At 26.8% G+C, this 22254-nt stretch overlaps 11 protein-coding genes across 11 annotated transcripts; 5 read left to right on the top strand and 6 right to left on the bottom strand. All coding sequences in view use genetic code 12, as the record gives it.

The window, feature by feature from the left end:
• Window positions 1-203: 203 nt before the first annotated feature.
• ADE1 (phosphoribosylaminoimidazolesuccinocarboxamide synthase) lies at window positions 204-1091 on the top strand (the record flags this gene model as incomplete). Its single annotated transcript, XM_051755896.1, has 1 exon — window positions 204-1091. One exon carries the CDS (start codon window positions 204-206, stop codon window positions 1089-1091), a length of 888 nt encoding a protein of 295 aa, XP_051616372.1.
• A 30-nt stretch (window positions 1092-1121) lies between these two features.
• KIN3 (serine/threonine protein kinase) lies at window positions 1122-2582 on the bottom strand (the record flags this gene model as incomplete). The annotated part of the gene is made up of 1 exon (XM_051755895.1): window positions 1122-2582. One exon carries the CDS (start codon window positions 2580-2582, stop codon window positions 1122-1124), a length of 1461 nt encoding a protein of 486 aa, XP_051616371.1.
• Window positions 2583-3010: 428 nt separating this feature from the next.
• Window positions 3011-4528, bottom strand: ZRT1 (Zrt1p; the record flags this gene model as incomplete). The annotated part of the gene is made up of 1 exon (XM_051755894.1): window positions 3011-4528. The coding sequence occupies one exon, from the start codon at window positions 4526-4528 to the stop codon at window positions 3011-3013; it is 1518 nt and encodes a 505-aa protein (XP_051616370.1).
• A 991-nt stretch (window positions 4529-5519) lies between these two features.
• Window positions 5520-8198, top strand: MSH2 (mismatch repair ATPase; the record flags this gene model as incomplete). Its single annotated transcript, XM_051755893.1, has 1 exon — window positions 5520-8198. The coding sequence occupies one exon, from the start codon at window positions 5520-5522 to the stop codon at window positions 8196-8198; it is 2679 nt and encodes an 892-aa protein (XP_051616369.1).
• Window positions 8199-8257: 59 nt separating this feature from the next.
• On the bottom strand, window positions 8258-9160 carry YDC1 (alkaline dihydroceramidase; the record flags this gene model as incomplete). The annotated part of the gene is made up of 1 exon (XM_051755892.1): window positions 8258-9160. The coding sequence occupies one exon, from the start codon at window positions 9158-9160 to the stop codon at window positions 8258-8260; it is 903 nt and encodes a 300-aa protein (XP_051616368.1).
• A 385-nt stretch (window positions 9161-9545) lies between these two features.
• On the bottom strand, window positions 9546-11249 carry KGF55_001327 (uncharacterized protein; the record flags this gene model as incomplete). The annotated part of the gene is made up of 1 exon (XM_051755891.1): window positions 9546-11249. The coding sequence occupies one exon, from the start codon at window positions 11247-11249 to the stop codon at window positions 9546-9548; it is 1704 nt and encodes a 567-aa protein (XP_051616367.1).
• A 320-nt stretch (window positions 11250-11569) lies between these two features.
• Window positions 11570-12319, bottom strand: MET16 (phosphoadenylyl-sulfate reductase (thioredoxin); the record flags this gene model as incomplete). Its single annotated transcript, XM_051755889.1, has 1 exon — window positions 11570-12319. The coding sequence occupies one exon, from the start codon at window positions 12317-12319 to the stop codon at window positions 11570-11572; it is 750 nt and encodes a 249-aa protein (XP_051616366.1).
• A 727-nt stretch (window positions 12320-13046) lies between these two features.
• Window positions 13047-13352, top strand: KGF55_001325 (uncharacterized protein; the record flags this gene model as incomplete). Its single annotated transcript, XM_051755888.1, has 1 exon — window positions 13047-13352. The coding sequence occupies one exon, from the start codon at window positions 13047-13049 to the stop codon at window positions 13350-13352; it is 306 nt and encodes a 101-aa protein (XP_051616365.1).
• Window positions 13353-14198: 846 nt separating this feature from the next.
• Window positions 14199-14853, top strand: SOD1 (superoxide dismutase; the record flags this gene model as incomplete). Its single annotated transcript, XM_051755887.1, has 2 exons — window positions 14199-14211; window positions 14402-14853. The coding sequence occupies 2 exons, from the start codon at window positions 14199-14201 to the stop codon at window positions 14851-14853; spliced, it is 465 nt and encodes a 154-aa protein (XP_051616364.1).
• A 319-nt stretch (window positions 14854-15172) lies between these two features.
• CTA6 (Cta6p) lies at window positions 15173-15622 on the top strand (the record flags this gene model as incomplete). Its single annotated transcript, XM_051755886.1, has 1 exon — window positions 15173-15622. The coding sequence occupies one exon, from the start codon at window positions 15173-15175 to the stop codon at window positions 15620-15622; it is 450 nt and encodes a 149-aa protein (XP_051616363.1).
• Window positions 15623-15973: 351 nt separating this feature from the next.
• Window positions 15974-17338, bottom strand: KGF55_001322 (uncharacterized protein; the record flags this gene model as incomplete). The annotated part of the gene is made up of 1 exon (XM_051755885.1): window positions 15974-17338. The coding sequence occupies one exon, from the start codon at window positions 17336-17338 to the stop codon at window positions 15974-15976; it is 1365 nt and encodes a 454-aa protein (XP_051616362.1).
• Window positions 17339-22254: the final 4916 nt, after the last annotated feature.

The raw sequence follows: 22254 nt of genomic DNA, 5'->3' as shown, positions 1-22254 counted from the left end.
GAACTCTTGATAATCATGTAGTTAGTTGATCTCTATGACGAGTAGAATACATCATTTTGTTGATGAATCACATCCAAAATTTGGTGATTTTTATGTTAGACATTTGAAGTTACAAAAAGATTGAAAAAAAAAAAAAATCGATATCAAATCTGTAACATCAGATCTCATACTTTGTACCCATTCAATCATATCACCAACGAAAAATGTCATTAACAACAACTGATTTACAAAATGTATTTCCTTTATTAAGTAGAGGTAAAGTTAGAGATATATATGAAATAGATCCCCAAACTTTATTATTTGTTGCAACTGATCGTATATCAGCATATGATGTAATAATGCAAAATGGAATAAATGACAAGGGTAAAATACTAACTAAATTATCTGAATTTTGGTTTAATTTTTTACCAATTGAAAATCATTTAATCAAAAAAGATATTTTTAAAAAATTTCCTCAATTGGAACAATTTAGAGATCAATTACAAGATAGAGCTTTATTAGTTCGTAAATTAAAATTAATACCATTAGAAGTTATAGTTAGAGGTTATATTACTGGATCAGCATGGAAAGAATATAAGAAATCCAAAACTGTACATACTATACCAATTGAGGAAGATCTTGTGGAATCTCAAGAATTTCCTCATGCCATTTTCACACCATCTACAAAAGCAGAACAAGGAGAACATGATGAAAATATATCTCCAAAACAAGCAGAAGAAATAGTTGGGAAAGAATTATGTGATAAATTATCTAAAACAGCAATTGAATTATATGAAAAAGCTAAAAATTATGCTAAAACAAAGGGGATAATAATAGCAGATACAAAATTTGAATTTGGATTAGATGATCAAAATAATTTAATATTAGTTGATGAAGTATTAACACCAGATTCTTCAAGATTTTGGAATGCTAAAAATTATGAATTGGGAAAATCTCAAGATTCTTATGATAAACAATTTTTAAGAGATTGGTTAACTAATAATGATTTAGCTGGTAAAGAAAATGTTAGTATGACTGAAGAAATTGTTAATAAAAGTAGAGAGAAATATATTGAAGCTTATGAACAATTAACAGGTAAAAAATGGGAATAATAAGATAGTTGTAACTTTTATATATTAAATCTAATTTATGCGATATTTACGAATTTCCATATTTCGTTGACGTTCATATTCATCAGTAACTCTAAATTTTGAAAAATCAGAATTTAAATTTGTTGTTAAAGGTTGATGTCCTAAATTTAAATTTAAATTTTTGGTTTTTAAAATTTTTAAATCTTCAAGTTGTTGAGGACCTTTTAATCTTGATTTTAATCTTTCATTTACTTCTTTTTCAACTATTGACCAAAATTCAGTTTGATAAAATAATCTAATTTCTTTTGATTCTAAATCTAATGCTTGCTTTTTGATGTTGAATTCATCAATTAGACTATTTTCTAAACTATTGATTTGATTTTCTTTCAGTCGAAGTTTAGTTTCTAATTCCTTTATTTTATTTTCCTTTTCAATAATTCTATTTTCCCTTTCGTTAATTCTATTTTCCATATCAATTAATCTTCTTTCTCTATCATTTAATCGTATTTCTTTTTCTTTTAAATTTTTTTCTTTAATATTAAATAAATTTTCTTTACGTTTTAATTCTTCAGTTCTTGATAATAATTCCTTTTGAAAATTTCTTAATGATATATTACTATCATTTAATTCCATTTCTTTTCTTAAAAATTTTATACTCAATGAATTCATTAAATCATAACAAGTAGGTCTTTCTTCAGGATCTACAGTAATACAATCTTTTATAATTGCTCTTAATTGTGGTGTATATATGGGGTTAATTGAAGGTATATTACCTCTTTTAATTTTAGCTTGTAGTTGTAAATGAGTTTTAGCTTGGAAAGGTGGTTGTAAATTACATAATTCATATAATACACAACCTAATGACCATATATCACAAACCGGCAGATATGGTTCATCCATTAATACTTCAGGTGACATATAATATGGAGTACCTACATAAGTTTTTGCAAAATCATTTGAAGTAGTTAACATTTTAGCTAAACCAAAATCTCCTAATTTAATTAAATCATTTTCAACAAATATATTATCTGGTTTAATATCTCTATGAATTATAATTGAATCTGAATTTATTTTGGGTCTATTTTCATCATCAATTGTACTATCGTTAAAATTCACTTTTGAAATATCTGATCCATAATGACATCTATATAATGCAGAAAGTGTATGAACTAAAACTTGCCAAATAAATTCTTCTGGTACATTTTCATTATTATTTTTAAATTCTCTTATATAATTAGATAAATCACCACCTGAACAATATTCCATATAAATATGTATAGTCTTGGAGTTAACGATATGATCATGAGCATAATATTTTACAATATTTTTATGATTTAATTCTTTTAAAATTCGTAATTCTGATATAATTTGATTTCTTTCTTGATTATTCATAGATTTATATTCAATTTCTTTTCTAACTAAAATTGAATTATCTAATTTATTACGTACTTTTCGTACAGTACCATATGATCCTTTACCTATTACTTCTAGTGCTTCATATTCATTGTTCATTGCTGCATTATTGGATTTGGTTGCTGGTTTTCCGAATGAAATAGATGAATTTGAAAAGTGATAGAATGTGAATTTAAATTTAATTAAAATTCTTAAAAGAGTTAAATCAAAACAAACAAAAAATATTTATTACACAAAATCAAATACTTTGAAACTTTATCATTTTACTGAAGAATGTACAGAGAATACCAACATCAATGATTAGCAAAGAATAACAAGCAGTCAAGTAATTGTACTCATGTTATATTTGATAAAGATTGTAGATTGAACCAGTTTGTTTTGGAAAGAGAAAATCGATTTAGAGGAATTATTGAGTCTAAAACTTATGACACAAAACTTTTGTAATTTGTACTTTTTGCAATTAAATTATAAAACGTCTGTTTTTAAAACCATGTTCATCTAAACAAGCATAGGTTGTCTGATTTTTTTTAAGCCCAATTACCCAATAAACTCATACAAAATAAACCTAATACCAAAGAAAGCATAGCACAAGCAGTACTAAACCAAGAAGCATTTTTTAAATTAAAAAACCAATCTCTATATAAAAATTCAACTAATCCAGTCCATAATAATATACCAGCAGAAGCACTTTGTAAAACACCTAAAGCAATAATAGTCAGTGGATCATTACCATTAAATATATTTAATGTACCTACACCAATAGCCATTCCAATTGGTGTAGTTATAGCAAAAATGAAAGCCATTAACATTTTAGTCCATACACTAGTATTTAAAATTATAATTCTTGAACCTAATGCTAAACCTTCAAAAAATTGATGAAATACAATAACAATAAATAAAGTAATAAAATAAGTATCTGCAGCAACAACTAAAGTAATACCAATTAAAATTGAATGGAAAACAATTCCAGCTTCTAATAATATAACTGATAATTTATCATAACTTGATCTTGATGGTTCATTATTTGCAAAAATTTCTTCTTCTGATGAATTATGATCTATATTAGTTTTTTCAATACTTCCATGTTCATGTTCATCATTTTGAGTGGAAGCAGTAGATCTATTATTTAATTTTTCAATTCTTGATGATATTATTTTAAAAGCAATAAATTCTATTACAAAAGCTATGAATAATCCAGCCATTGCAATTGAAGCAGAAGTAGGTTCATAATTTAAATTAGTTAAACATGAACTTGAAAATAATAAAAATGAATGAGTTAATAAATGAATGAAAACAGTTGATAATATAACTCCTGTACCAAATTGTTTTATTATAATTATAATAACATTATTTGCTGAAATTTTAAATAATGATCTTAAAATTAATGGACCAAATGATCCAATTGCACTAGTAACTAAAATAACAAATAATAATCCAATTCTTAATGGAATATTATAATCTCTATCTATTTTTTCACAATAATTACCATCTAAACTCGAAACTTCAGTTCCGTTAGCATAAGTACAATGTTCAACTCCTGCATGCATATGACATGATATTTCTTCATTTGCCAAGTTTATATCATTATCTGATTCTCTAATAAATAAATATTCTGTTTCTCCATCCATACAATATATTTCAGTACCATGTGAATGACAATCTGTATAATTTTCTCTTGGGTGAGTAGGTAATGGTGATATCATACCTTCAATTCCATCAGGATCTGTACAATGAAGTGAATCATCATGTAAATGACAACCAGTTACGTTGAATGTAGTATGAGTATGTCCCTCTTCTTCACCCTCATGATCATGATCATGTTCTTCTTCATGTTCATGACTATGTTCTTCTTCTTCATGATCATGGTCATGGTCATGCTCTTCTTCTTCATGCTCGTCTCTTTTAATATTGAAATTGAATTTTGATAAACCAAATTGATTTTTTTTAACTAATCTTGAATTACCAACTTCATTAGATGATTCAGCTATAACACCAAAGGTAAGACTTGTAAAAACAACTAATTTACTCCAACTTCCAAATTTCATATTTGTTGATTTAAAAAAAATTTGCAATTAAAAATTAAAAAATTGGACCATACTCTTGTTTATATAACTTTGACCCTTAATCAAATGAAACATTCTTTAATTGAACTAAACTTCGATGAATACAGCTAAAATTTCATGCCAAGTAAAAATGTTTATATTGATAACCACTTTAGTTGTAAACTTAAATAATTCCAGTAGTTAAACACATGTTGAAGTAAGTGAAAGTAAGTCAGTTTTGAAATTTTCTTGAATTCATCTGGGGTTTGTAGTAGTAGCGAGTGTATAAATCAATCAAACACAATAAACATATACCAAAACAAAATAAAAAAGGGTTCAACAATTATCACTATATTTTAGATTTAAGATTGAACTAAACCTTTAGTGGTTATTCAAATACAAAATTAATCTTTGAAGTAACATAATAATTTTCTTACTTAATCTTGGCAAAAAAGAGAAGTACTTATGTGATCGAGGATTATTATGCAAATTATTGTGATATATATTCACTTGTGAATCATTATATATATAGCCGTATAATTTCAACGATGCTTGTCATACCTTGTAGGTTCTAATCAAAAGTAGAATCATGCAAACTCGAACTCAAAGGTCTTCAAACTTGTAAATTCATGTATAACTTAAGTAAAGAAATGTAACAAAACTCTAAATTAAAACAAAGTAGAAGCATATTTTTATCGCTACCAGCTTGAAATATACGAAGTGACGTAAGATGTTGAATGTCTTGACTTTTTATTTGACGACAATAAACTTTAATCGGAGTTAATTCTTTTTAATACGCGATTTGTTAAGTAACGCGTTGTGTTGCAAATTTAACATCAAATCTTTGTTTTCTTTATTATTAACCAACCAACTAATTAATAAATTTTACAACCAACACTTTCTTTATCACCGTACATCTTATTACCTTTTAATATACTCAAATCATAAATTTGACTTTGCATTTTAATTTTATAATCATTTTCCTATCAAAGAAATGTCCACTACAACAAATATTGCTATAACTTTCGCAGGTACAGGAAATGAAAAACAATTTATTAAAAATTTACAAGATAAAGATCCATCAACTATAAGATTTATAGACCATAACAATAAGGATTATTTTTCATGTTTACAAGAAGATGCAGAATTAATAGCTAAAGATATATACAAGACAAGATCAATAATTAAATTTTCAGATAATGTTAAATATGTGACAATTTCACCACAAGTATTTCAAACAGCTTTAAAATTATATTTATTAGAAAAACAATACAGAGTAGAAATTTATAATAATAAGAATTATCAAATATTAGCTAGTGGGACAGCTGGTAATTTAGAAGGTATAAGTCAAGAATATGGAATAAACTTTGAATTTCAAGATTGTTCAAATTCTACAATTGCTGGAATTAAAATTAATGGAAATAATGTTGGAGTTTGTATAATGGAAGATGATAAAATTTTTTTAACTGAATTTGAAGATAATGATTTATATTCAAATTTAGAAAGTTTATTATTACAATTTGGTGTAAAAGAAGTTTTAATACCTGAATCAAAAGATGATAAATTAGAACGTTTAATTGATAAAATTGGAAATATATTAATTACAAAATCAAAAAATTTTAATACAAAAAATATTGAACAAGATTTACTGAAATTATTAGAAGAAGAAAATATTGATTTATGTCTTTCATCAAAGGGAATAAATGTTTCAGAATTTCAAAAATCTTTAAGTGGTTGTAATGCTTTAATGATTTATTTAAATTTATTAACAGAAACAAGACAATATAATTTGGAAAAATATGATTTAAATGAATATATGAGAGTTGATACTTCAACTATGAAAGCTTTAAATATATTTCCTGAATTTCAATCAACTACAACTATAAATTCAATTTTTGAATTATTAAATAAATGTAAAACTTCAGCTGGTTCTAGGTTATTATCACAATGGTTAAAACAACCATTAACAAATGTTGAAAGTATTGAAGAAAGACAAGGTTTAATTGAATTAGCTATGAATAATGCAACACTTAGAGTTGAAGTACAATCAATATTATCACAAATTCCTGATATAAAAAGATTATTAAAAAAATTAACATTAATTCATGAAAAGCCAGGTTATGAACAAAAAAAATTAGAAGATATTGTAACTTTATATAAAGTTGTCTTGTTATTACCAGATTTGATTGAGATATTAAAGGGTCATAATGAATTAGTGGATAAATGGTGGTTTAATCCATTATCCACCAGGTTTCAAGCATTATTTAAATTTCAAGAATTAGTTGAAACAACAATCGATTTAAAAGGATTACATGATTTACATTCAAATTTTGCCATAAGACCAGAATTTGATAAAACTTTAATCTCAATAAATGAAACTAAAACTGCATCATTAGATCAAATTAAAAATTTACATTTAGATGTTGCAAATGATTTAAATATGGATCTGGAAAAAAAATTAAAACTTGAAAATCATCAAATTCATGGATTTTGTTTAAGATTAACAAGAGCTGATTCAATAGTTATACGAAACAACAAAAAATATCAAGAATTACAAACAGTTAAAGCTGGAGTTTATTTTACAACTACTGAATTAAAAAATTTATCACAAATTTATCTTGAATCTTGTGATGCATATAATACAAAACAAAGAAAATTAGTTACTGAAGTATTAGGTATTTGTTTAAGTTATTCAAAAGTTTTAACATTATTAAGTTTAGATTTAGCTCATTTAGATGTTATTATAAGTTTATCTAATGTTGCATTAATTGCTTCAAAAATTTATACAAAACCAAAATTAATTCCATTAAATTCAACAAATAGAAAAATTAATCTAAAAGAATCAAGACATCCATTATTAGAAATTCAAGATGATTTAGAATTTATACCAAATGATGTTTCAATAAATTCAAAATATTTTAATATTATAACAGGTCCAAATATGGGAGGTAAATCAACTTATTTAAAACAAATTGCAACAATTGGATTGATGGCACAAATTGGGTCCTTTATACCAGCTGAAGAAGGAGCTGAATTACCTATATTAGATGCTATATTATCAAGAGTTGGAGCAGGTGATTCTCAATTAAAAGGGTTATCTACATTTATGATTGAAATGTTAGAAACTTCATCAATATTAGCCACAGCATCAACAAATTCATTAATAGTTATTGACGAATTAGGTAGAGGTACATCAACATATGATGGATTTGGTTTAGCTTATGCAATTCTGGAACATTTAGTTACAAAAATGAAATGTTTTACATTATTTGCAACACATTTTCATGATTTAACTAAATTAGCAGATCAATACCCCAAGGAAGTTGAAAATTTACATGTTGTTGCATATGTTGAAAATCAAGAAGATATAACATTAATGTATAAAATTGAACCTGGTATAAGTTCTAAATCTTTTGGTATAAATGTTGCAGAAATGGTTAAATTTGATGAAAAAATTATTAAGATGGCAAAGAGAAAAGCAGAAGAATTAGAAAAAGATAAATTAAAAAGATTATGTAATTCAAAGGAAGTTAATGATGATATTGTTGATTTTAAAGATAAATTGAAAAAGTTAAAGGATGATAACTCCTCCGAACCATTGAATGATAAATTGAAAAGTATGTTAGATGCTGGAGAAAATAAATATATGAAGGAAATAATGACTTCATTATAAATACAAGCAATAAATATATTACAAGTCTATATTCTATATATATATTGTACTAACTCCACCTACTGTGATTTTTTTAAATTTTTTTCATCTTCAATTTTTAATTTTTGAACAGATCTATATCTCTCTAACCCTTGAGGATTTATACAAGTAACAACAGGTAAACCATATTGCCAATTAAATTTATAAAATTTTTCAGTACCAGTCATAAAACATCTTAAATATTCTTCATAAATTAATGAAAAATAAACTCCTGTTCCTGTAAAAATATGCCACCATCCATGACCTTCTAATATAAAACCATAAGGAATACCCCATTGTCTTCTTGTAATTCTTACTTGATCACAAAAATGAATATCTAAATTCCATAAAAAATAACCAAATAAAAATATTCCTACTCCAAACACAGCACAATAATTTAATTGAGTTACTGCTTTTTTATCATAAACATTTTCTTTAGTTAAATATATAGATTTAACAATTATAAAACCATTTAATATAGCATAAGCAACTTGATGAATAGTTGGATCTCTAAAATATAAATAAATAGCAGTTAAAGTATTTGCAGCTGTAAAAATTCCAATACCTATAAGAATTGATTCATTTTTTGATTTTCTTTCACTGAAAACAGACCAAAAAGGTATACAAGTAGCATAAATCATTGGCAATTCATCTAATAATTGATATTTATATTGTAATGTCATATGAAACATCCATGATCCAGCTCCAACTAAAAAAAATCCAAATGCAGTAAATATAAATCTTGGTTCTAAATGATTTTTATAAGCTTGTAATATTGCAAATAAAGCTAATGTTATAAATACTGAATTTGTTACTGTATTTAAAGCTTCTGCTATATATGTAGAAACAACATAATTTTCTTCACACCAATCAATTGTTGATGTTGGTATTCCCCAAAATCCATTTTTTTGTTCTGGAGGATAAGGCCAAGCAAATGGTAACATATTTTGAATAAATTATTATAATTTGATAATTGATCAAAGTGAAATTTGGTCTTAAGTAACTAGATGAATTGTGGTATTAAGTTAGCAAATTATTGATTGATTTCAAATGATAGAAACTTCACTTAGAACAAATGAGTAAGTAGTGTTTAAATATAAAAACACGGGGCGATAATTCAGAACAGAGTTATTTAATTCTCAGTACGAAATTCGAATGACGTACTAATTAAATATTCGATTCGATTCAATCAAATAACTCCACTATGTTAAAATTTACGAGCCGGAATTAATTTACCCTGAGATAAGATATATTCAAATTACACAAAAACTAAAGTAGGGAATCATCGGATATATAATTCAATCAAGAACTTATTTTTAGAAGAACTAGCTAACTATTTTCATAAAATCTTAACCAACATTCATCATTAATTGGGTTAATAGTATAAAAATCAAACATTGTCATTTTTTCAAAATCATAATTATTTTCACCACAATTTACCAAACCTAATTTGATTGGTTTTAAAATTGGTTCAATTTCACACCAATCTTGATCTAATTTTGTATTAAAATGCCAATAAATATTAGCTATGGTTAATTTCATTTCAATTAAAGCTAATTGCATTCCTAAACACATCCTTATACCTTTACCAAATGGCATCATAAATTTATTTTGTAATTTAATTCTTTCTTGATATTGTTGTTCATTTTCTTCTGAATATTTTAACCATCTTTCAGGTATAAATTCATCATGTTTTGGGAAAATTTTTGGTTCTCTATGTAATGCATAAGGTAAACATGATATTGTTGTTCCTATAGGAATTTTAAATTGATCAATATGGTAGTCTTTATCTAAAACTCTTGGTTCTGCTCCTGGTATTGATGAATGAACTCTTGAGTTTTCTAAAATTAATGAATTTAAAAATGGTAAAGAATCAACTTTTTCCAAATCAATTATCATATCATTACTATCCTGAGGTTTTCCAAAATTTTCAAATAATTCCATTTGTAAATTTTTCAAAATATTAGCATTACCAGGTCTTGATAATTCATAAGTTAAATAACATAATTGAACAGCAGTAGTTTCATGACCAGCAAATAAATTATCACTTAAAAACAGATAAGCTTTATTTCCCCTAAGACCATTTTTTTTTAAAGTTTCTAAAGTTGTTAAATTCTTACCATTTTTACCATAATTTTTTTCAGCAAATTCATAAAGTTGAATTTGAAAATTTGTAATATCTTTAAAAGCTTGTAACACAATTTTATTTGCAGCAAAATCCCAAAAAAATTGAGGCATTAAAGTTGTCCAAAATCCCATTCCAGATACTTGTCTATGTTTTAATATAACTTCTCTTTCTTTTGGATTTTCAATTAAATTTGTTCCATTATTTTCACCTAATTCAAATTTTGATACAACATCCATTGCTAATGCTCCAAATAATGTAAATACATCCATTGATAAATTTTTAATTTGTTTTGATTTATTATACCAATTTGGTTCTTTATGACTTTTTCCATGAGGATTGAAATTTGAATTTAAAGTATGATTATCTGGATTTTTACCATTTATTGAACTATCATAAATTACTTTGATTAATGATCTGGTTGTATTTATTAAAATAGTTCTAGTATTATTTTCAAAACTAAAAATATTACTTTTATTATATAATTTATTAATGATTTTTTTATAATTCTTATGTTTATCATTAGCTAAAGTGGCAAAGATATTATCAGATCCATGATTAGTAAAATTTTCATAAAATTTAGATTTTGGTAAATTTTTTAAATAAATATCATTTATAAAATTTGATGATCCATTACAACTTATTTCAGTGGGAGAAAGTATAACAACTGGACCATATTTTAAATGTAAATTATATACTGTCCCTATCCATGAACCTTTCCTTTGATGATTCAAATATGGGATTTTGGTGATTCTGTATAAGTGTGGACCTGGTACTTTCCATAAAGGTGAAGTGACCGGTAGATAAATCGTATAATAAATGCAAAATAAAATAATGACAACTATGAATGTCCAATAAGGATGGTTCTGAGAATATTCACAAATAGTTAGTACCACATCTTTTAACATTATGAGTTGGTGAAGTAAACAAGCATTGGATGTTTTGGAATGCTCACTTCTTAAGTAAGTTACTGATAAGGTTGATGTTGTAAATTTACAATATTCCGCGTTATCTTTGATTCGAAAAATTCCGTGTTACAGACTTGATGTAACACAAAATTACAACGGGCATTTTAGTTTTTGACCGACTTATCGAATTCTACAAAGAAAACTTTTCAGTTAAGTAATTCTCAGCACATGTCTGTTCTATCAAATAAATAGTTCATTAATTATAAATGAATATATACGTATTACACAATTTTATAAGTCTATCAAAATTCAAAAACTTATCAAGCATAACTTGTAAATTCTTTTGCAATATGAATACCACATTCAGTTTTAGCTTTATTTTTCCATCTACCACTTCTTTCATCTTCTCCATCAGCAACAGGAACAGTTGAATGCCAATCACCAATCAGTTTATAACCTAAATCTAATAATTCATTATATGGTACATTATTTTCATCAATATATTCTTTAACTAATTTAAAATCCCAATTCCATAAAGGATTAATTTTTATAATATTATTAATTTCATCAAATTCTAATATAGTTAAAGAATTTCTTGAACCACCTTGAGATTTTCTTCTTCCAGTTAATACAACATTTACATTTAATTCTTTATAAGATCTTTGTATAGGTTCAACTTTAACTAAATAATCATAATATTTATCATGAGTTTCCCATAATTGATCACCATATTTTTCAATAAATTCTTTTTCATTTTCAACTCCAATTGGTTTAAAAACGTTAATTTTTGAATTGGGATATTTTGTTTGAACTTTTTTTAATAAATCATGAGTTTGTGGGAAATGATATAATGTATCAATAAAAATTAAATCTATTTTAATATCTGGGATTTTTGAAATCATATCTGTTATAGCTAAACCAGTTAATCCAAAAGCTGTAGTTTGATATAAATTGGGGAAAGTTAAATAAGTCCATTTTATTAATTCTTGTGGTGTTAATGGTTGTAGACTCTCATTTAAAAAATTTAAATGTTCACTCGTTAGTCTTATCAGATTATTTGCAACTGTCATGTTGAATATGATGAGGTATGATGGGAGAAATCGGTGAGCAAGGGTGGTTGAATATGTGGTTAAATTGTGATTATTAATTGTGAAAAATATTTGAAAAAATTAATTTTTTTGAATAAAAATATTTGTAGTTTGCAACAAGAATGAAAAGTGTCTAATTTGAGAAACTAACGTTGATAACCACGGTTATTCTCTGAAAGTTATTCGAATCAGGGATAAGAAGCCAGAAACAAATAGCAAACCCAAGTTCTAGTGCCTCATCTTTTCCTACAGTGGGTCAACAATGGGTCAAAACAGAGAGAAATCATGAAAAATTAGGCGACCGTAGATTACTAATGTGTATAATCAGCTCAGGTGTCAAGGACTCTGATGATTTAGACTCAATTTCGTCAGATTCACTCAACTAATACTAGCTATTCATCAGTGTTGCTCAGAAGAATTCACATAGTTGCCCAATTTTTAATGCAAAATATGAAAAATATCTGAAACATTGCAATTTTATCAGCACACGTGAGCAGGAGGTCAAGATCCGAAAACTTACTATTTTTGTGTCATTATGGAATCGTAGAAGGAATTCAATTAAAGCAAACGTCACTTTATAATTATCATTCAAGACCTGTCAAAGTTTACATCTTCGTGAATAATTGGATAAAAACTCAATTGATCTGACAGCCTTCATATTATCAGCAACATTATCCCCATACTTATAATCACAACAAATTTACAAAAAATGTTAGTATTCTATCAAAAATATTATACTCCATTAGATAGGTTTATAAATAAATTAAAAAGAAAAGGATTTTGGTTATATACTGGAATGATAGCATTATCAGTATTTTATTTAATGTATGAAATATCAAATTTACCAAGTTTACCACCTCCTCCACCATCATATGGATCAAATACCAAGGTACAAAAAGATCATCATCATACAAAAGTAACGAAAATTACAAAGACTGAAAAAGTGATACCTAAAGGTGAAGATGAAGCTGATCAACCTGAAGTTATCGTTGAAGAGACTATAATTGAAAGTTGAACGTATTGGTGGTGTATTAGCTGTTAGAGATATTATATATATATATATATGTTTGAATGATTAATGAATAGTAATGTTATAATTCAGACTTCTCTGTAATTCTTTTGATAATGTCTATGTTGTTCTAATAAATTTCCAATCATACACAGTTATCAATTATACTGACAATTTTTATTTAAATTATTTATCTGCGCAAATTACCTTTAACCATTAAAGTTGTATAAAATTTGCTCCACGTTAAAGGCTATATTGTGAAAGAATTAATTATATAAATAGATCAATTTCTTTATAAACTTCAATTTTTTAATTTACGTTTCTTCTTCCATACTTCATTTCAATTTAGAAATCTGAGTTTCTGTACATATTCTTCATACCATAGACTAAATGATTTCAGGCTGCAAAAGTCTCGGAAATTAAAAAAAACGTGGAAATAGAATACCCAATTTCAGACATCATATTTTACTCGGGCATAAATCCAATTCCCGCTTAACAGATCCCTTGCTTTATTCATATCATCTTAAGAAATAACAAGTTTTCAATGGTTGGGAGAAGATTGTAAAAATATTATTGGTAACTCGGGATCATATTGCAAAATAAGTAATCCATGCGGCGTTGTAATTACTAATAAATTTTAGTGTATGGAAAAAGCAAGCATTCTATACATTACACATAATAATTTATAGTGAGAATTAATAAATGGAGAAAGGAATCCCTTAGTAATAAAAAATATTATTTATAACACTTTGAAAATTTCCACAATTTTTAATTTATTCATTATAACTTATATCAACACAACGTTTTTCTTTTTTAATACTTTAAACAAACAACAAACTAAATTAATACAAAATGGTTAAAGCAGGTATGTTTCATGATTTATGAAATCAATTGAGCTTAAGTTGAGATATGATTAAATACAATTGAGTGAAATTCCGGGGTATCCTTTCTTCATTACACGTTTTGTTTGCAAAGTTCTCCGCAATTGAATCATTAAAACTCAATTGACATCATTTGCTAATGTTACAACTTTAAATACTAACAAAATCAAATAGTCGCTGTAGTTAGAGGTGATTCATCAGTTAATGGAACTGTTAAATTTGAACAAGCTTCAGAATCTGATCCAACAACTATTTCATGGGAAATTTCAGGTAATGATCCAAATGCATTAAGAGGTTTCCATATTCATACTTTTGGTGATAATACCAATGGTTGTACTTCAGCTGGTCCACATTTTAACCCTTTTAGTAAAACTCATGGTGCTCCAGAAGATGAAGAAAGACATGTTGGTGATTTAGGTAATATTTCAACTGATTCTTCAGGTGTTGCAAAAGGAACTAAACAAGATTTATTAATTAAATTAATTGGTAAAGATAGTATTTTAGGTAGATCAGTTGTTGTTCATGCTGGTACTGATGATTATGGTAAAGGTGGATTTGAAGATTCAAAAACTACTGGTCATGCTGGTGGTAGACCAGCTTGTGGTGTTATTGGTCTTTCTGATTAGAGATTGATATAAATTACATCATTAATTAGTGAATTTGAGATGAATTGAGATTTTATGTAACGATCTCTACCTTAAAATGAATATAAATGAAAATTAATACAATTGTAGCTTTGGAATTTCCCTACATTTATCTAAGATCCATTCAGATCTAATAAGTGCGATAGACTTCTTGAAAGTACTTTCTGATATGTTCTTGTAGTACCTACTTTAATTTTCAATCTTTAAATTTCGAAGCCGAATTCAAAGACATTTTTTTTCAACCAAATCAAATAAATAAATACATTTTACAACCAAATAAATTCGACTTGAACCTTTCAACATGAAAGATGGAGCATACACAAGTTTACATTTCAGTAACCCAAATCAAGCAATCTATATAGAAAAATGGAAACATCAACCATTAACATTCGATGATATAGAAATCCCACCACAATCAAAAAATTCAAATCAACAACAATCAATAACCAACTCACATAATCACCATAATAATCATCAAAATTTATTAAATCATCCAGATTTTTTTGATGAAGTTGATGATCATTCAATGATTCAGAAAGATAATTTTCAAAATACTTTTGGTAATAATTCAATAAGTTCCAAGATATTAAAGAGGCAACAATTACAATTAAATAAATTTATTGATTTAAAATATAATTTTGAAATTTTTAAATTAAAAAATCAACAATTGCTGAATAATATTGGTGAAGATGATAAAGATTTACAAAAATTTAAAGATTTGACTATTTTACCTAATGTTATTAATAGATAAAATCATTTTACTCAAAAATATGGCTGTTTCTCTATAAGGTTATCACGAGCCAAAACCGATTGTTCAAATGGTGGAGAAAGTCACATCTAAACATAATCATACATTTAAAAGCATTTTAGTGCCAGTAAAGGCTAATACAGATGGGAAAAACCAGTTTGAAAGTTTTAAAAATTAATCATTCGGTCAGTATCAAAATTTGACAAATATCAGGAGAAAAATCGAAGAGATAGCACTAAGAAGCGCAAACAATACATTAATTGAAGATACTACAAAAAGCAATAACAAATAACTGATTTAAAAAATCACCAAAAAGCTTTAGCAAATTTTTATCAGTAACCCTTGAAGGTCAAATTATTTATGTTTAACATTACCATTTTTAACTACTCCATTTTTATTACCATTACCATCACCATTATTAGTTACATTACTGTTAATATTATTAGTACCCCCCCTGAGATTGATTTCATTTAAATTAACATCAGATCCATTAGTCATTACTCTTCTACCTTTACCATGATTGAGCATGTAATGACTTTTAATTATAGTAATTCCATCTTCTTCATCTGTATATAATTCAGTTTCATCATTTTTATTCATTTCACCATGATTACCAGAATTAGATTCACCTTTGTTATTATTAAGATTATATCCATTTGCACACTTTTGAAGTGGTACATCAATACTTGATTCAGTATTATCAAAATTTACAATAGTACTGTCAGTGCTAATATCACCTTTACCACTATCTCCACCATTATTAACAACTTGAACATTATTCATAGAATACTTAATTAAACCTTCAAACCCTTCAAATTTTAAATGTAAAGATTTAATTTCATTATAAATCAAGTTAAATTCATCATCATCGTCATCAATTTCTTCTTTAGTGTTACCATTTTTTTGTTGTTGTTGATTATTAAAAGATTGAATTTTACAATTAATTTCATGTTGTTGTAAATCCAAGGGGAATAAAATTTCATTTAATTTAATCAAGATTTTCATTATGGTTTCAAAATTATAATTTTTATTACTTAATTGTTGTGATACAGATTTTAAAATTTTAAATTTTTTATTTGTTAAATTTGATAAATTTAATAAATAATTATATTTTTTTGATTTATTCTTGTATAAATTTGATAATTTTATTAATTTTGAATCTATTTGAGTTGAAATTTGATTTAAATTATTTATATTGTTTAAATTTCTTATTGATTGACTATTGTTGATATTATTACTCACAGGAATTGATGTAGTATTATTATTGTTACCATTGGAGTTGGATAAATTTGGAATATTTTCTTTTATCAATTTAGTTTGTTCATTGACTTGGGGTTGAGCAATGTTTGATCCCTTACTATTTGATAAAATGTTAATTGTTGTAGGAGATTTATTGTTATCTCCTTTATTATGATTATTTACTTTTTCATTTAAAATTTCATCTAAATTTTTAATTAATTTTTCTTTATTAGTTTCATTGATTAAATTTTTATCTTGTTGTACTTTAGAAATTGTTTTAGTGATTCTTACTGAAGAAGAAGATGAAGGTAATGATGAAACTATTTGTGAATTTGATTGTGGTTTAGCTTGCGTTTGAGTTTGTGTCTGAGTTGTTGTTTGTAATCGAAATTTAGACTGATTTTGTAATTGAGATTTTGGTGGTGATTTTGATTTTTGAGTTGATGTTGATGTTGAAGTAGCTTTTCTAGGTCTTCCCATGTTTTTTACTTTTTAAAATAACTGTTTAATTTCAATTTATTTAATCTTCAATAGACTTAAAAAATACTTTGTAAAGAATGTGGTATGCAAAAATTAATATTTTTTTCATATCAAACTTTTGGGTGCAAAATATATAATTTTTTTTTTCTTTGTTTTTATTTTTTGATATGCCAAATTTTTTGCAGTTAAAATTAATTTGTTATGCCAATTCAAATTGATACAGAAATTTCAATACAGATTTTGCAATTGAAAATTGATATTGAATTGATATTGATACTATCTTGAACTTAGGTAGTAAAATAAACTAAAAATTGTATATGTGATTGTTTCAACAAAATGTCAAGGTTTCTCATCTTTTAAGCTTTATCATACGAACTACATATTACTTCAAATAGTTTAAGCCACTAAGTAGATCTCGTTTGAAACGTTTATTTTGACGGATTGACTTTTTCACTTTTATTTAATGTGCATGAATTTTTATCCATTAAAAATAAGCTAGAAAAGTACGGAGGAGAGATCATGCAAATGACTTATTAGGAAAAGTGATGAAAATATCACTCATTTGAATAATTCATTGGATATAACCAATGGAGCTTTATTTTGAGCTCAACTTTGAGGTGAAGCAAGACCAACTTTTTTTACCCTTTTATGTGTGTACAACAAATAAAACGTCTATTTGAGACTGAACTAGTTTGATGTTCATGATAATTCGGTCCCTTAGTTTCACGAGTCTTATACTCCTGTTTTACTAACTATTAGATAGTAAGAATCGATTCTATATTACTATTAGAACTATGGTAATAGCATCAAGATGCCAAATAATTTGATCAATCACTAGTTGAATTATTCTGGGAGATGCATGAAATTTATTATGCTGTTTCGTTTCAAAACTAATACACACGTCTCCTAATATTATACTTATTAAGTGTTGATGACTGTTGTTATACAACTTATCATCTTTAATCATAAAATTATCCAAAAATAAATTCAGATCATCTTACTGATTTTGTTATTCTTCTTTGCTTGACTTAATATTAAAGACTGATACGATTTTAATGCGTACTAAACGTTTCAGACTCTAATATTAAGTCATTTAAGAATATTATCTGGGCTGAAAAATTGAACATTCTGTTTCTCGTGATTAAATAGGTTAATTTTCATAATTTTAACGTATTCAATCAGGCATATTGATAAGATCATTACTGTAATTGTATAAACCTTCATCCTCGTTAATAATATCATCAATGTTACCTATCTGATATCTTGCCCAAATATCTGCAACAATAATTTTAGAGCCACTGATGTAATAAAATGCTGGAATAAAATAGTAAAATGAATCGAATAACTCTTTTCGATAAATGTCTATGTATTGAATGAATGCCATAAGTGGGTCCTCATCCTTGTAAATTGTAACAACTGGTCTTTGAAAAAAGTTATATTTGAATCCAACGTTAAAATGCCCAGTAATCCTTAAACAATTGGATATTCTAGCATCTTTTCAACGAGGATATACTTTAATAGAAAGTGAATGTCGTCAGTGACAGTCTTTATGAAGGAATGTTAAATTCTATAAAACACAAATTCCACTGATTAAAGTCATTTTTAACTTAAGGCAGATTGTAGGGAAATGTTTACCAGATATGTATTTGGTAAACTTTTCGCTACAATCTGCCATTAGCTTAATTTTACTCTTTTTTTAAAAATTCATTTGTACTTCAGATTGGGCAATATCTATCCATTATTATGCACATTCACATATTGTTTCCACGGCTTTAAATTTTTAAGGACTGATTGTCATAGATAGTATATAATTTGCATGATGTGGATGATTCGGGTCTTTTAAAATGCTGTTGAAATAATTAGCTCTTGGGAACAACGTCATCAAACGATAGGTGATAATGCATTTGCAACTATAAATCAGGGTGATTACAGTGCAATAATGATTTTAACTAATCTACCTGAAACAGATTGGTCCAGGATTGAGGCTGCTGACAATGCCAACAAATCGTCTTCTCCAATACCTGTATATTTCACTGCCCAAAATGTTTGTGGTTAATTGGTTTATTTGAGGAAATTCAAATAGTCTTTATTCCACTAAAATCATTCTGATTTATTCTTGTAACTACATCATCACCTTTTATCTAACTTCTTCAAATGAAACCATATATATACTTTCATCCAAATTTGAATTCAAAAGTTGTTTACATATACATTTATTCCACCTAAAGCAGTTGAAAAAATTTTGGTGTGATTGTTTTTGCTCTTGCTCTTGCTCTTGCTCTTGCTCTTGCTCTTGCTCTTGCTCTTGCTCTTGCTCTTGCTCTTGCTCTTGCTCTTGTTGAGTACGAAACTGGTGATTGATCAATCGGATTTGGAAAATCTTGTCTTCTTAGATGTAGTTATTTGTGAATTGACTATGAAGAAAGTATAAAATAATATTATAAAAAAAATTGATTAATACTCCTTTTTCTCATACTTTCTGGCAAAGGCTTAGTTTTCGTCAACCCTTAGAAAATCACAGGCGCCTTCGATTAAACTCATCCGCTTCCCTATTCAAGCAGGGAGGTGGTAAAATAAACACAGAGCATACAGTTGATGTGGTTTCAAGATAATTCCAGCAGTCTTGCATTATATGCATCTAAGGTTACTAATTATAAAGTCAACTGTGTGTATAAAGATGTATAATTCTGGGTATATAAATGAATTGCTGGAATTGCTTCAGGTGCCTAGAGACACAGATTTAGTCATTGCTGGGGGAACAAATCAAGCGTGTAAAGAATATTACTGGGACAGAGTGGGTAAAGTTTATGAGTTATTGGTCTTAATAACTATTCGGATTTGGTTGATTCAATATCAAAGAGAGGAAGCAATAAAATTAGGAAAGATAAAGACAAAAACATTTCATATTAATGCTGCTTTATTTTTTAAATGATTGAAAAGGTCCTACTGTTGTTTGATTTGGAAGTAAAACTTCGAATCGGGATAATCAGTTAACAAAAATTAAGAAAATAAGAAGTCAGGTTGGTCATCAAGTGGTGAAATGTTTGAAGCAGATACGAGTCATTAGGGTATAGGTGCGATCTTGCTGCATGTCAATGATGGTATAGTATATGGTCATGTTGATGTCATTTTGCACTTTATTTTCCCAAGATTTAAATTGCATTATCAGACAGAAGGAATTATTTTAAAGTTGTACATGTCGTAACAGAATGTAAATAAGTTATACTTATTTGATGTGACAGAGCAAATGAGAAAATAATGAAAATAGCTGATGTTGTAAATTGATTCATGGGAAGATAAAGTTCAAATATGATATCAATGACTATATACTTCAAGATTGCGCTTATTGCGTGTTGACTTGAATCTGCCTCAATCTAAAATTCATTGAGTCAATATACTCCACTGACACGGCTTCACGTTCAGGATTAAAAGTATGGCACCAGGAATATCGATCCTCATATTGGTAAATAAAAAATGATTGGTGAAACACACACAAACAATATTTTAGTTGCATTAAATGGTCAATATAAGATAAATAAGTTTAAATACTCAAGATTTAAAGTCAAAGTCAAAGTTCAAATTATATTCAATACCCTTTTTGTTCATTTGGAAACATCTGAATACAAAAATGAATCAACTAGTTAATGCATCATATATGAAAGAAACTGAAATACAAACTAGTTTGTCAAAACTGATAGATACTTAATTAGTTATCCTTAAAACATTCGACGTCGTTTAAAAGAAGAGCCATCCAGGATACAAGTACGATTTAGGGAGGAGTTTCCATTGAATGTAATATCAATATGGGCCATTCAGAAGAATTGAGATTGCACATAAGTTTGCACTTAATTTTAATAAATTTTGGGCTTTTGATGTGTCAAGGAGAAAGGACTGTTAGTTAACGCTCATTATGAATCATCAGTTGAAGATAATTTCATTCGTAAAAGTTATTCAACTCAATAGAGATATTCTTTTTTTGGAAAGGTTATAGTATTCAAGGATCAAAAAATGTTAATAATAAAATAATTCATTACGAGTATACTCCTGGCTAGCTGCTGAATTGAAATGTGATATTATAAAACTCTTCTTGAGGTTTATCACCATTCACTTCAGTCGCTACCCAAGACTAATCATGATGAATTTATTGACGTATTTGGGGTAGCCTTGAAAGGTTTCATTTAACCTAGAAAATTTAGGGATTGTATCACGAAATGATTGCATTAACGTTGATACTGGGTTCCACTTTCCCAGAAAGTCTGCTACTTTCAGCAAAACCTCATCTACTGCCAGTGGATAATGAAAATGTACTGGTTTCGAAAGAGGTCTCAATCTAAAACTGACTAGTTCATTATCAAGTCGAAACCTTTCAATACTATTTCCAATAAGTCAATCTATTTGTTAAATTAATGAATCAACGGATTTAGCCTATATTTATGATTCTGTGGAATCATTTTTTCTCTTAAACAATTTGAATAAAGTGGTTTAAAAACATTATGAAAATTAGACGATAATGGATATTATGGCTTCTGCAAATTGAAATGTAATTAAAGATAATAAGAAACCCATTGTATAAAAAAACCCTTTGTAATTAAGTAAGTAGATCATATTTTGATATTTATTAGATTGGTTTATAAATTTACTAAATTAGGTTATTTTTATATTACTTTTGATTTTGTGATTTGTTTTTAATTTAAAATTAAGGAACTGAAACTTCTTTTAATGAAAAATACGAAATACGAAAAATTAAATTTAATATGGTAAAGTTGATTTGATTTGATTTGATCCATGATTTTGTGTTATCACGGCTAATTAATTACTATGATCTATACCAAAGCCAAAATTACACGAGAATAGAGACTTCAGGACTTGAAAGTATATCTGTGAATTTTGAAAGTACCTAATTTAAGGATCAATTA

The sequence above is a fragment of the Candida pseudojiufengensis genome, assembly GCF_024610245.1.
Source record: "Candida pseudojiufengensis strain CBS 10847 chromosome Unknown scaffold2, whole genome shotgun sequence".
NCBI classification, from domain to species: domain Eukaryota; kingdom Fungi; phylum Ascomycota; class Pichiomycetes; order Serinales; family Debaryomycetaceae; genus Lodderomyces; species Lodderomyces pseudojiufengensis.
Note: the sequence above shows the minus strand (reverse complement) of the source record. Positions and strands in the feature narration are given on the sequence as shown.